Raw genomic sequence first — 15497 nt, forward strand, 5'->3', positions numbered from 1 at the left:
GTTATGGTCAGAAATGGCACAGTCTTCTACTTGGAAAAAAAGTTCTTACCCAACCAAGTCCACATTCCCATTAGTCCCATGTCTCATGTCCCATGTCCCTGGAAAGGACCCTCTTGATAAGATCCTGATGTCCCATGACTCCTGGTAGTTGTATATGCCTGGTCTATTAATTTTGGGAAAGTTGTCTCTTTAGAGATCACTTACTTTAATTTTTGAGAGTTTTAGTTTCTTAGTTTCAGGTCACCAGATTATGTGTAGTTCCAGTCAGGGTTTGGTGCCTTCTTTAGATGTGACAGGGATTTAGCATGAATTCCTACTCCCTGGAGTTTAGCAGCACAGGGTTAGTCAATAGCACCTGAGAAAGGCCCTTCCAGCAAAGCTGGATGGAGTATTTTAGAGGTATCTTTTCCAGTAAACAAAATCTCCAGGTTACAAAGTGTGGTGTTTGGGGTTTTCATTTCCTTGGAGGGCACTGTCAAAAAATTGCTCTACAAAAGCATGGTCATTTTCAATAGAATCAATTAGGCATTAACAATATTGAGGTATGTCTCCCTTTTTCAACTGTGGATTGAAAGGAGCAGGAGCCAGACACACTGGGAATCCTGTAATTATCTCAAAAGGTGAGAGTGTATGAGCTCCAAAGGCAGTGGCTTTGAGTTTTAAAAGAACAAATGGCAATACATTTGGCCAAGGTATTTGGAGGGTTTCTACAAATTTTGCCAATTGAATCTTAACAACGCCATTAGTACATTTGAGTAAAGCCAAGGATTGAGGGTGATAAATGCAGTGAAAATGTAAAACCGGCCAAACAGCACAGACTTATTGAAGCATTTGACCAGTAACATGGGTCCCTGGATCACTATGGACTTTAAGCAGAGTTCCCCAGGTAGGGACTTTAACCACAGAAGAGGCTTGTCTACAATGGAAATCTTCAGTCCAGTGATGGGGCATTCCCTTCCTTTCTATACACAAAAAAAGAAAAAGAAAAAGGGAACCTGATCATTGGGATGTCTAAGAGCAGGTGAGTTTATTAAACTCTCTTTTAAGGCTTTAAAGGCTATGGCATGACATTCTTCCCAAACTTTGGGTCAGGACTGTCATTCTTTGGTAAAATATTCAGAGGTTTTGCCATGAGAGAGAGAGATTTGGGATATGATTTCAGCAATAGCCAACCAGCCCAAGAATTTCTCACAATTGATGCTTAGTTTGGGGCTTTAGGAATGTTAGGACACCAGTTAGGAAGCCTATCTGGATCTAAGTGTAATTCTGGTTCCCATATCAGATCTTTCAAACATAGAACCTGAGTTTGGACAAACTTATTTTTCAAGAGGCCTTATGTCCCTTTAATGCCAAACATTCTAACAAGTAGATTATGTCTCCCTGAGAGGAGACCTGAGAAGAAAAACAAAGCAGTAAATCATCTACATATTGCAACAAAGTAGAACCTTTAAGGAAAGTTATATCATCCAAATCAGTCCTCAGGACTTATAGGAAATAAGAAGGGCATTCAGTAAAACCCTAAGGCATTACACTTCAGGTAAATCTTTTCCCTTTTCAAGTGAAGGCACAAAGATATTGGCTAGCTTCATCCACTGGAATGCAGAAGAATGGACTGTGTAATTCAATTACAGTAAAGAACTTACTTCCAGTTGAGATAGATACTAACATCATATGAGGGTTAGAAACAACAAGGTGTCAAGGAATAATAATGTTATCTATTGCTCTGAAGTCCTGAACAAACATTTATTTTGGTGCCTTAGGCTTTCTCACAGGTAAGATGGGAGTGTTACAGGAACTAGAGGTCATAAGTTATGTAATCTTCTATTATGGGCTTTATACCTTGAAGAGCTTCTTTATTTAAGGAGTATTGATTAATTTTCAGAAGAGGTTTTCAAGGATATATTTGAATTTTAATAGGAGGTTCACTGTGGACTCTGCAAATATCAGTAGAAGATTTTGCCCATAAAAAGGATGGTGGTTGATCCACCAGGGACAATTGATAATGATCCCAGATTCAGCTGTACTGCAATCAGAAAAAATAAAAAGTGGAAAAATAAAAGATGTTGAAAATTATTTAAGAGGGATTTAAGATGGCAGAGAAGGCTACACTAACCTTCTCCCCAGAACAATCTAGAATTACAACTACATTGTAGAGAAATCATCTGGAATAACCAACTGAACACTAACTGGAGAGAATACTTATAACCAAGGACAGATAGAAGAAACCACTTCACCACAACAAGACTGGTAGGCAGTGTGGAGTAGCCTCAAGAGGAATAACTGGGCTCCCACAGGCACCATCTGAAGATCTGGAGGGATATTTCAGCAGCTGCGGGGTTCCCCCTGAGAAGTGTGGGGTTTGAACCCCAAGCAGGACTCCCTAGCCTATAGCACCAGAACCAGAAGGAACCCAGAAAACATCCAGCTGTGAAAAGAAGCAGGGTTTCTGTCTGCCAGTGAGAAACAGTTGGAGATGTAGAGAGCCTTCTAAAGGGCTAATGCACAAAATTTCATTTGCAGCCACTTATCCTGGGACCCAGCAGAGGGAGGGGAGAGTGGACTAGAGATTATTGAGGAGTGTCTGGGTTGGTGGTTCTGGGGAGAAAACTGAAGGAACAGCCACTAGGATCCCTGTGCTGAGTCATTCATTATACTACAGGAGCCATCAGTCTCAGGCAGAGCACTCCTCTCCAAGTGGCATCAGCCTGAGAGGAAGCAATAGCCATACCCACAGGAATTACTCTGCCCCACACTGTGGTGCTTAGGCCAGGTTGCTGATTATAGCCTGAGGCTGTATCACTGATCAGTTTAACAACTAAGGCATAAAATATAAAGAAGCAGCCAAAATGGGAAGACAAAGAAACAGGCCTCAAATGAAAGAACAAAAGAATTCTCCAGAAGAAGAACTAGATGAAATGGAGGCAGTTTATGAGATGAGAGTTTAGAGTAATGATTATAAGGATACTCGACAGCATGAAAAAAGACATAGAAACCATAAGAAAGGACCAGAGATAAAGAATGCAATATCTGAAATGAATAATACACTGGAAGGAATAAACAGTAGGTTAGATGACGCACAGGATTAAAACTGTGATTTGGAAGACAAGGTAGAAAAAACACCCAGGCAGAGCAGCAAAAAGAAAAAAGAATTAAAAAAAATGAGGACTCAACAAATTCAAGAAAATTGAAATCATAACAAGCATTTTCTCAGACCACAAGGGCTTGAAACTACAAACCAACCTCAAAGAAAAGACTCAAACATTCAAACTCATGGAGACTGAATAGCTCTCTATTAAACAATGAATGGGTCAATAATGAGATAAGAGAAGAAATCAAAAAGTTTCTGGAAACAAATGAAAATAGACACACAACAGTTCAAAACCTATGGGACACAGCAAAGGCAGTCCTGAGAGGGAAGTTCATAGCAATACCAGCCTACCTAAAAAATATAGAAACATTTCAAATAAACTACCTGACCATACAGCTTCAAGAACTGGAGAAACAACAACAAACAAAGTCCAGAGCGAGTAGAAGAAAGGAAATAATCAAGATCAGAGCAGAATTGAATGACATAGAGACTAAAAGAAAAATTCAAAGGATCAATAAATCCAGGAGCTGGTTCTTTGAAAAGATAAACAAAATCAACAAGCCTTTAAGCAGGCTCATTAAGAAAAAAAGGGAGAGGACCCAAATAAATAATATCAGAAATGAAAGAGGAGAAATGACAACTGATACCACAGAAATACAAAGGATTGTAAGAAATTACTATGAACAATTATATGCCAAGAAATTTGAAAACCTGGGTGAAATGGACAAATTTCTAGAAAAATATAACCTCCCAACACTGAATGAAGAAGCAGAAAGCCTGAACAGACCGATATCAGCTGGTGGAATTGAAGCAGTCATCAAAAAACCCCTGGCACACAAAAGCCCTGGACTGGATGGTTTAACAGGAGAATTTTACAAAACATTTCAGGAAGTGCTAACCCCTGTCCTTCTCAGACTATTCCAAAAAATCCAAGAAGAGGGATGACTCCCAAACTCTTTTTGTGAGGCCAGCATCGTCCTAATCCCAAAACCAGATAAAGACACAACAAAGAAAGAAAACTACAGGCGAATATCAATGATGAACATAGACTCTAAAACCCTCAAGAAAATATTGACAAACTGCAGTCAGCAATACATTAAAAAGATCATACACCATGATCAAGTGGGATTCATCCCAGGGTTGCAGGATGGTTCAATATTAACAAATCAATAAATATAATACATCACATAAACAAAAGGAAAGACAAAAACCACATGACCATATCAATAGATGCATGAAAGGCATTTGATAAGGTACAGCACCCATTTTTGATAAAAACACTCAGCACAGTAGGAATAAAGGGGGCATACCTCAACATCATAAGGCCATATAAGAAAAACCTACAGCCAACAACATACTCAATGGGTGAAAACTAACAGCTTTCCCACTAAGATGGGGAATAAGACAAGGATATCCACTTTCACCACTTCTATTGAACATAGTAATGGAAGCCCTAGCCACAGTGATCAGACAAGAAAAAGAAATAAAAGGTATCCAAATTGGAAAGGAGGAAGTAAAACTGTCATTGTTTGCAGGTGACATGGCAGTGTACATAGAAAACCCTACAGACTCCACAAAAAAAATACTTGACCTAATAAGTGAATTTGGCAAAATAGTGGGATACAAAGTGAATATTCAGAAATTGAAGACATCTTTGTATACCAACAATGAAATATCAGAAATCAGGAACAAATCCCATTTGCTATAGCAACAAGAAATTACAGTACCTACAAATAAACCTAACTAAGGAGGTAAAAGACCTGCACTCAGAAAACTACACAACACTGAAGAAAGAAATTAAGGGAGACACAAATAAATGGAAACACATACCAAGTTCATGGGTTGGGATAATTAACATCATCAAAATGTCCATACTACCCAAAGCAATTTATAGATTCAACGCAATCCCTATTAAACTACCAATGACGTATTTCACAGACATAGAACAAACATTTAAAAACTTTATATGGAGCCATCAATGACCCCAAATGGCTGCAGAAATTTTGAGAAAGAACAAAATAGGAGGAATCACAATACCTGACACCAAAATACATTACAAGACCACTGTAATCAAAACATTCTGGCACTGGCATAAGAATAGACACATAGCTCAATGGAACAGAATAGGGAGCCCAGAGATAAACCCATGTTTATATGGTCAATTAATATTCAACAAAGGGAACAGGAGCATAAATTGGAGTGAAAAATAACCACTTCAACAAATATTTAAAGAGATCTGAACAGCTATACGCAAAAAAAAAGTAACTCGACTACCAACTTACACCATACACAAAAATAAACTCAAGATGGATAAGACTTAAATATAAGTCGCAACACCATACAAGTCCTAGAGGGGAACATAGGCAGAAAAATTTCAGATCTCTCACGCAGCAATATTTTCACTTATATGTCCCTTAGAGCAAGGGACATAAGAGAAAGAATAAACAAATGGGACTTCATCAAAATAAAGTACAGCACCAATATTTGATAAAAACACTCAGCACAGTAGGAATAAAGGGGGCATACCTCAACATCATAAGGTCATATAAGAAAAACCTACAGCCAACATCATACTCAATGGGTGAAAACTAACAGCTTTCCCACTAAGGTGGGGAATAAGGATACTAGACAGCATGGGGAATAAGGATACTCGAGAGTTCCACATGGCTAAAGAAAACAGCAGGAAAATGAAAAGGGAACCAACCATCTGGGAAAATATATTTGCCAATGATACCTCAGACAAGGGTTTGATCTCCAAAATATATAAAGAACTCACACGACTCCACTCCAGGAAGACAAACAATCCAATTATAAAATGGGCAAAAGACCTGAACAGACACTTCTCCAAGGAGGACATACAAAGGGACCATAGACATATGAAAGGATGCCCATCATCATTAGCCATCAGAGAAATGCAAATTAAAACCACAATAAGATACCACTTCACATCAGTTAGAATGGCCATCATAAATCAACAAACAACAAGTGCTGGCAAGGCTGTGGAGAAAAGGGAACCCTAGTACACTGTTGGTGGGAATACAGACTGGTGCAGCCACTGTGGAAAACAGTTTGGAATTTCCTCAAAAAGCTAAAAATGGAACTGCCTTTTGACCCAGCAATTCCATGCTGGGATTATACCCTGAGAATCCTGAAACACCAATTCAAAAGAACCTATGCACCCCAGTGTTCATAGCTACACAATTTACAATAGCCAAGTATTGGAAGCAACCTAAGTGTCCATCAGTAAATGAGTGGATCAAAAGACTATGGTACAGTTCAAAATGGAATACTGCACAACAGAAAGAAAGAAGGAACTCCTTCCCTTCTTGACAACATAGATGGAACTGGAGAGCATTATGCTAAGTGAATTAAGCCAGGCGGTGAAAGACAAATACCATATGATATCACCTATAAGTGGAACCTAATCAACAAAACAATCAAGCAAGAAAAATATAACTGGCAACACTGAAAGAAAAAAACAAAGCAACAGTAATGAGAGGGGAGGAGGGAATGGGGTAACAGGGAAAAGAAAGGGAAGGGTCACGTCAAGGAATATGTATAAAGGATCCATGGACAAAGCCAAAGTGGGGAAGGATTGAGGATGGAAGGTGGGGGTGGGTGGGGCAGGGAAAAATGATGGCTGGAAAATGGAGACAACTGTACTTGAACAATAAAAAAAATTAAAAAATTAAAATAAAATGAGAAGAGCTTAAGAAACATTTTGGACAACATGAAGTGTAACATCTGCATTATGGGAATGTTAGAAGGAGAACAGAGGAAGCAAGTAATCAAGAATCTATTTCAAGAAATAACGATTGAAAATTTCCTTAATATGGTGAAGGAAAAAGACACACAAGTCCAGGAAGCTCAGAAAGTTCCAAACAAGTTGGACCCAAAGAGGCCTACACAGAGACACATCATAATTAAAATGACAAGGCTTAAAGATAAGGAGGGAATCCTAAAAGTTGCAACAGAAAAGCAGGTAGTTACATACAAGGGAGCACCAATTATACTGTCATCTGATTTCTCAACAGAAACTTTTCAGGCCAGAAGGGATTGGCGTGAAATATTCAAGGTAATGAAAAGCAAAGACCTACAACCAAGGCTACTTTATCCACAAGGCTATCAGGGTTTTTTGTTTTGTTTTTGTTTTGGCAATTTTTTACTTATTCATTTTTAGAGCCAGGGGAAGGGAGGGAGAAAGAGAGGGAGAGAAATACCGGCGTGTGAGATATATCAATGTTGCTTCTCACACACCACCAAGCAGGGATCAGACCTGCAACCCAGGCATGTGCCCTGACTGGGAGTCGAACTGGCAACCTTTTGGCTTGCTGGCTGACACTCAATCCACTGAGCCACACCAGCCAAGGAAAGACTGCTGTTTAAAATCTAAGGAGAAATAAGGAGCCTCCCAGACAAGAAAAAGCTAGAAGAGTTTGTTAACACCAAACCAGTACTGCAACAAATGTTAAACAGCATGTTTAAGAAGGAAAAAAAGAGGAAAATAGTTTAACAATAAAATGTCACTAAATAGATTTTCCATTCCGGTGGGGGTTGGGGGGAGGGGGGAGGGGAAAAAGGTGTAGAGGGGGAGGTGGCCGGGGAAGGGGGTGGGGCCAGGCGGGGGCATCCGGCGGAGTCGGGGTATCCGACATCCGCCCGGAGGAAGGGAGACTGCGCTTGCTCCGGGAGTCGGAAGGGACGGGACCAGTGGGCGGGCAGACTCACCCTCTTGGTGACTGCACCATCTGGGCCCATCCTGCCTGGCCGTAGGTGCCCCTGGATGAGGCTGCCCAGCGCGCCCCGATCGATCTTAAAATCAATGGATAAAGTGGGGAAAATGTGGAATAATTTCAAATACAGGTCAGAATCTCTTCAATCATGAGGGAGGAAGCCGTACTGAAAATGTGGACATGAACTCCAACAGATGTTCATCTATCAAAGAGAGAAACGTCAGTGTAGGAGACTCAGCTCCTCAGCAACAAAGCAGTCCCTTAAGAGAAAATGTTGCCTTACAGCTGGGATTAAGCCCTTCAAAGAATTCTTCAAGAAGAAACCCAAATTATGCCACTGAAATTCCTCAGATTGCTGAAATAAGCATTGAAAAGGGTAATGATTCGTGTGTCACCCCAGGAACGAGACTGGCAAGAAGAGATTCCTACTCTCGACATGTTCCATGGGGTGGGAAGAAGAAACATTTCTGCTCTACAAAGACTCAAAGTTCATTAGATACTGATAAAAAGTTTGGTAGAACTCAAAGTGGACTTCAAAGGAGAGAGAGGAGATACGGCGTAAGCTCTGTGCATGATATGGACAGCGTTTCCAGCAGAACTGTAGGAAGTCGCTCTCTGAGACAAAGGTTGCAGGATACTGTGGGCCTGTGTTTTCCAATGAGAACTTACAGCAAGCAGTCAAAGCCTCTTCTTTCTAATAAAAGAAAAATACACCTGTCTGAACTAATGCTTGAGAAATGCCCTTTTCCTGCTGGCACAGATTTAGCCCAAAAGTGGCATTTGATTAAACAGCATACAGCCCCTGTGAGCCCACATTCAACATTTTTTGATACGTTTGATCCATCCTTGGTTTCTACAGAAGATGAAGAAGATAAACTTAGAGAGAGAAGGCGTCTTAGTATTGAAGAAGGGGTTGACCCCCCTCTCGATGCACAAATACATACATTTGAAGCCACTGCACAGGTTAATCTGTTATATAAACTGGGACCAAAGTTAGCTCCTGGAATGACTGAAATAAGTGGGGACAATTCTTCAATTCCACAAGCTAATTGTAACTCAGAAGAGGACACAACCACATTGTGTTTGCAGTCACGTAGGCAGAAGCAACGTCAGGTCTCTGGAGACAGCCATGCCCATGTTAGCAGACAGGGAGCTTGGAAAGTCCACACACAGATTGATTACATACACTGCCTCGTGCCCGATTTGCTTCAGATTACAGGTAATCCCTGTTACTGGAGAGTGATGGACCATTATGAAGCAGAAGCCCTTCTTGAAGGGAAACCTGAAGGCACATTTTTGCTCAGGAACTCTGCGCAAGAGGACTACCTCTTCTCTGTGAGCTTCCGTTGCTACAACAGATCCCTGCATGCCCAAATTGAACAGTGGAATCACAACTTTAGTTTTGATGCTCATGACCCATGTGTATTTCACTCCTCCACTGTAACAGGACTTTTGGAACATTATAAAGATCCCAGTTCTTGCATGTTTTTTGAACCATTGCTTACTATCTCACTAAATAGGACTTTTCCTGTTAGTTTGCAATATATCTTAGTGCAGTAATCTGCAGATGCACTACATATGATGGAATTGATGGCCTTCCTTTACCATCAATGTTACAGGATTTTTAAAAAGAGTATCATTATAAACAAAAAGTTAGAGTTCGCTGGTTAGAACGAGAACCAGTCAAGGCAAAGTAAATTCTGCTGTCCTAGATCTGCTTTTATGTGCATCAGACAGTACACCGATAGCAAGCACATGTATCAGTGTTAGGTTTTTTTTCAGTACGGTATGTAAGCTTAGTGTTAGTGTCTGTCAGATGCTCTCTGATGTTACTTGCTCATAAAAATATGGTGCCTATTGATACAACAAAGGATAGGACTACAGTTGTTCAGTAAGGCTACAAAAACATTTTGTCAAATAGCTGTTTGGTTTTTAGGGGCTGAAGTAATTGAGTGAGGCAATTCTGGGGCATTTGCTATGAAGAATTCTATTTCTTACTGAAGAACAAATTGTTAACATTGGATGAGTATTTCAATGGTGTGACTAATGTTTGAAATTATTTTTCCTAAGAATTTTTCTGTAACCTTCCAAAAGTAGTGATGTTTGTAGTTACTATAAATCAAGCTTTGCAAGTCCAAAAAATGAAGACTGTCTTCCTTTTAGAAAAAAATAAATGCAATTTTCTGGCCACAAGGGCATAATGCAGTTCACTTAAGTGTTGATCTAGTTCATAGTCAGTCTCCTTTTCTCTTCTGCAAAAGGTACTGTTAAGTAAACCAGTTTTTCTAAATAGTAGCTCTTAAAATTTCAGACTTCTGAAGTTGGTAGGAGAATTTTATTTAAAGCCTTAGGCATTAATTTTTTTAATGAGTGCTTTAACTTAAAACACATTGGGAATAGCTGCTGCAATGTAGTCCTATGTGTGACTTTTAAAGTTGACATGTGCAGTCTACTTGTTGATTTGTTAATGTTGGATCTTTTCCTATGCCCACAACGACTATGTGAACCATGAAGAAAATGAGACTAGAAGATGCCCAAACAAGTCAGAAATAAAAACTACAGTGGTTGCTGATGTTCATATTATTGTTAAACTGTAATAATTTGGATGGCAGTATTTATTGCTTTGTTGTAAATGCTCATAGCTGAATTGCTTAAGTACAATTTATAGAATTTCAGTGCAGTTAATTTTTAATGGAAAATCTGAAACCTAAATTGCAGATTTAAAAGATACTGTACAAAGTAAATAACTTTACTTAGCAACTTTTTGTCATTTAGAATAGTATGCAATACTACTTGAGTGAGCTATTTTGGAAGTAATACCAAGTTCTAGTGTTTGCTTCTTAGTATTGAACTGAATTTATAGTTCTATCCTAGACATTTTGCACTAAAGTAGTCGAATCCATTCTTGTGTCTTTTTGTTAATGTGCTCTGTACCACTGGTGAGTGCTCCTTAGTTTCCTTACCTGCTGCTACAGAAAGTTATTTTACATCCTGATGGCTATTGCCAAGGCTACAAAAAAGAAAAGTTATATTTGTGTGCAAGACTAACCCTTTGACTGCTAATGTGTGTTTCTGCTTGCTGTGCCTTGTTATGGCTGCTTTTTGTGCTAATAAAGCACAATTACAAGTGTTCTCCTTGTAAAAAAATTAAAAAATTAGGAGGACAAAGATGGCGGAGGAGTGAAAAGGAGTCACGCTGACCTCCTCCAAAAACCAAACTGGAATTGCAACTAAATAATGGAGTAATCACCTGGAAAGCAGTGGAGCAATAGTGGGAGAGGAGCCTTGGTGCCGCGGACAGCGGATTCGACTCTCACACATCCCAACGGGTGAGAATTGCGGTGGAGGCTCGAGAGGGTGGGCTGGGTGCGCACGGGCACTGGCACCAGAGGGACATTGAAACGGCCAGTTAGCGTCCCCCCGGGAAGAACGGGGTCTGAATCATAAACAGGAACCCCTAAACTACAGCCACTAAAGCCGAGAAAATACAGACAAAACACAACCCCAAAAAGCTTAGGGGCACTCTCTGCCAGAGACAAGTGGCTGGGGATGCAAAAAGACATTTAAAGGGCAAACGCAAAAGTTGCAGCGGCAGCCACCCTCCTTGATCGCTGGGTACAGGCGGCAGCAGGGTGGGCTGGTGCCTGGGAAAAGACTGGTGAGGAAAACTTTGTGAAGAGAACTGACTCTGCGGCCGGTGGAGCCCGGGTGATAACGCACTTCCCACTCTGCAGCTACCATCTCGCTCAGGCATAAGGGAATCAATTAACCTGCCTTTTGTGCGCTCCGCACACAGCTTGTGCGCTTGTGACCTGCGGGGCGGAGTGCAGACTGTCTGGGAGAGCCTTGAGGAGAGACTGGAGACAGTGGCGTTGGGGAAAGAACGGGAGGAGGGACCGGGGAGTCCACTCCCTCCTGCACCCAAAGACCAACCCATTGAAACTCCTCTCGGAGTCCTGACTCCTTCTCCTTGCCGAAGTCTCCATTGCGCGGGAAGAGGCCACACCCCTAAAGAGCCAAAAGCCGAAAAGCAAACATAGACACCCCCAAAACACCCAGAGCAGGCGCGCACACTTGCGCCGAGTGACTGGCGAGGGTTGGCGAGCGTGTGTGTGACCCACGCGGGCTGGCAAACGCTTGCACCTGCCGGCAAGGCCTCACACAGACTGGCACCCATACGGCCTGCGAGGGATTGCACAGAGGGGCAAGGGCAGGCGTAAATTGACCCGCCCGCCGCGATTGCGGAGCAGCCCACAAAATAAGTAGAGCTGCCCAGAGTCCCTGGAGGAGAGACCAGAAACAGGATTAACCGGAGAGCTGATTTCCTCCCATTTCCGTAGTCCCCATTTGGCGAGGGCAAGCAACGCACCCAAAGAGCCAAAAGCGGGGAAAACACACAATAGAAGACTCTAAACTGACCAGTGCCGCGAAGCTCGCGTGCCAGGGAGGTCAGATGAGCACGGGAGGTCGCGAATAAGCCCCCTGGTCTGGGGCAAACACATGCGAGCCCAGGCAGGTGGGGGACCCTGCCGCGCTGGGAACGCGCTCAAGGAGCTCTCGTGAGAGCGCAGAGAGATCCCAAAAAATAGCCCAGCCCTGACCGAAGGGGTCACAGAGCTGTTCCAAGCAGGAGTCAGACACAGGCATTAGACTCCTGAAAGGCTCAAACAAACAACCCAAGGCCCTATAGGGTCAACAACTGACATCATCAGAGGCAAGCCCAGAAAGAAAAGTAAAGGACAAAAATACTTAACAGACTCTCACAAAAATGGGAAGAAAAAGAAGTTCTCCCCAAATGAGTGGAAAAGGGGACTCCCCACAGAGAGAGCTCAATGAAATAGAGGCAAGGGAACTATCAGATATGGAATTTAAAACACTGGTTCTAAGGAAGCTCAATGAGCTCAGCCAGCTCAAAGAGAACTATGAGAAACTGCAGAGAAACTATCAGGATCTTACAGAAAACTATATCAGCCTGGAAAAGGACATAGAAACTATCAAGAAGACACAAGAGGATATGAAGAATACCATTTCTGAATTGAAGAACACAGTAGAAGGAATCCAAAGCAGGCTGGATGAAGCTGAGGATTGAATCAGTGAGATGGAGGATAAGGTAGAAAAAAGCTCCCAGAAAGAGCAAGAAATGGAAAAACGGCTCAAAAAGAATGAAGAAGCATTTAGGGAAATGCAGGACAACCTGAAACACAATAATATCCGTATAATAGGGATACCAGAAGGAGAAGAAGAGGAGCAAGGAATAGAGAACCTCCTCGAAAAAGTAATGATGGAAAATTTCCCTAATTTGAGGAGAGAAAGGCTCTCATGGATCCAGGAGGCACAGAGGACCCCACTCAAGAAGGACCCAAGGAGGTCCACTCCAAGACACATCATCATTAAAATGGCAAATGTCAAAGACAAAGAGAGAATCCTCAAGGCAGCAAGGGAGAAGGAGAAAGTAACATACAAGGGGGCCCCGATACGCCTAGGAGCTGACTTCTCAACAGAAACACTACAAGACAGAAGGGAATGGCAACAAATATTCCAAGCCATGAAAAGCAAGGGCCTACAGCCAAGGCTGCTCTACCCAGCTAGGCTCTCCATTAAAATAGAAGGAGAAATACGGAGTTTCCCAGACAAAAGAAAGCTAAAAGAATACATCTCTACCAAACCAGCATTCCAAGATATGCTAAGGGGACTGGTTTAAGCAGATGAAGGAAAAGAATGAGACAGAGAGGAACACAAGTACAAAGAGAAAAGATGAGTAAGTTTCTATCAGTAATATCTCTCAATGTGAATGGATTAAATGCCCCAATCAAAAGACACAGGGTAGCTGAATGGATAAGAAAACATGACCCACACATATGCTGCCTACAAGAGACCCACCTCAGAGCAAAAGACCTACACAGATTGAAAGTAAAGGGATGGAAAATAATATTCCAAGCAAATGGACATGAGAAAAAGGCTGGCGTTGCCATACTTGTATCAGACAAAGTCGATTTCAAAGCAAAGGCCATAAAGAGAGACCCAGAGGGGCACTTTATCATACTTAAAGGAAGAATCTATCAAGAAGACATCAACATTGTAAACTTATATGCTCCCAATATAGGAGCCCCCAAGTTTATAAGGAAATTGTTGGATGACTTCAAAAAAGATATAGATAGCAACACACTGATAGTAGGGGATTTCAACACCCCACTGTCCAAAATGGACAGATCTTCCAAACAAAACATTAATAAACATATCGTGGCACTGAATGAAACACTGAATCAAAGAGACTTAACTGACATATATAGAATCTTACATCCCAAAGAAGAAAAATACACATTCTTTTCAAATGCTCACGGCAGTTTTTCAAAGATAGACCACATGATAGGACACAAAGCAAGCCTCAGTAAATTCAGGAAAATTGAAATAATACCAAACTTTTTCTCAGACCACAAGGCCTTGAAACTCGAAATCAAACTCAAAGAGAAACTTCAAAAACTTGGAAACTCATGGAGACTGAACAGTACACTTTTAAACAATGAATGGGTCAATAATGAGATAAGAGAAGAAATAAAAAAATTTCTGGAAACAAATGAAAATGAACAGACAACTGTCCAAAACCTATGGGACACAGCAAAGGCGGTCCTGAGAGGGAAGTTCATAGCAATACAGGCTTACCTTAAAAAGATAGAAACATTTCAAATAAAAGACCTAACACTACAACTTCAAGAACTGGAGAAACAACAACAAATAAATCCCAGAGCAAGTAGAAGGAAGGAAATAGTCAAGATTAGAGCAGAACTGAATGACATAGAGACAAAAAGAACAATTCAGAGGATCAACCAATCCAGAAGCTGGTTCTTTGAAAAGATTCATAAAGTGGACAAACCTTTGAGCAGACTCATCAAGAAAAAAGGGAGAGGACCCAAATTAATAATATCAGAAATGAAAGAGGAGAAATAACAACTGATACCACAGAAATACAAATGATCATCAGAAACTATTATGAACAATTATATGCCAAGAGATTTGAAAATCTGGATGAAATGGACAAATTTTTAGAAAAGTATAATCTTCCAACACTGAAGGAGGAAGAAACAGAAAGCTTGAACAGACCGATAACTGCTGGGGAAAATGAAGCAGTCCTCAAGAAACTCCCAGCACACAAAAGTCCAGGGCCAGACGGTTTCCCAGGAGAATTTTACAAAACATTTAAGGAAGAGCTAACCCCTGTCCTTCTCAGACTATTCCAAAAAATCCAAGAGGAGGGAAGACTGCCAGACTCCTTCTATGAGGCCAGCATCACCCTGATCCCAAAACCAGATAAAGACCCTACAAAGAAAGAAAACTACAGGCCAATTTCGCTGATGAACATAGATGCTAAAATCCTCAACAAAATATTGGCAAACCGCATCCAGCAATACATTCAAAAGATTATCCATCACGATCAAGTGGGATTCATCCCAGGGATGCAGGGATGGTTCAATATACGCAAATCAGTAAACGTGATACACCACATAAATCAAAGAAAAGACAAAAACCACATGATCATCTCGATAGATGCAGAAAAAGCATTTGACAAGGTACAGCACCCATTTATGATCAAAACACTCAGCAAAATGGGAATCAATGGGGCATTCCTCAACGTAATAAAGGCCATATATGAAAAACCTACAGCCAATATCATACTCAAC

At 41.1% G+C, this 15497-nt stretch overlaps 1 protein-coding gene across 1 annotated transcript; it reads left to right on the plus strand.

Moving 5' to 3' along the window:
* Positions 1-7871: 7871 nt before the first annotated feature.
* Positions 7872-9518, plus strand: LOC129064620 (suppressor of cytokine signaling 5-like). The gene is given in 3 exon segments (XM_054565752.1): positions 7872-7951; positions 7953-9367; positions 9370-9518. Coding segments are annotated over 3 exon segments (1644 nt in total).
* Positions 9519-15497: the final 5979 nt, after the last annotated feature.

Source organism: Pteronotus mesoamericanus, unplaced genomic scaffold (assembly GCF_021234165.1).
Source record: "Pteronotus mesoamericanus isolate MK-2021 breed Mesoamerican mustached bat unplaced genomic scaffold, CSHL_Meso_final contig_168, whole genome shotgun sequence".
Lineage (NCBI taxonomy): Eukaryota > Metazoa > Chordata > Mammalia > Chiroptera > Mormoopidae > Pteronotus > Pteronotus mesoamericanus.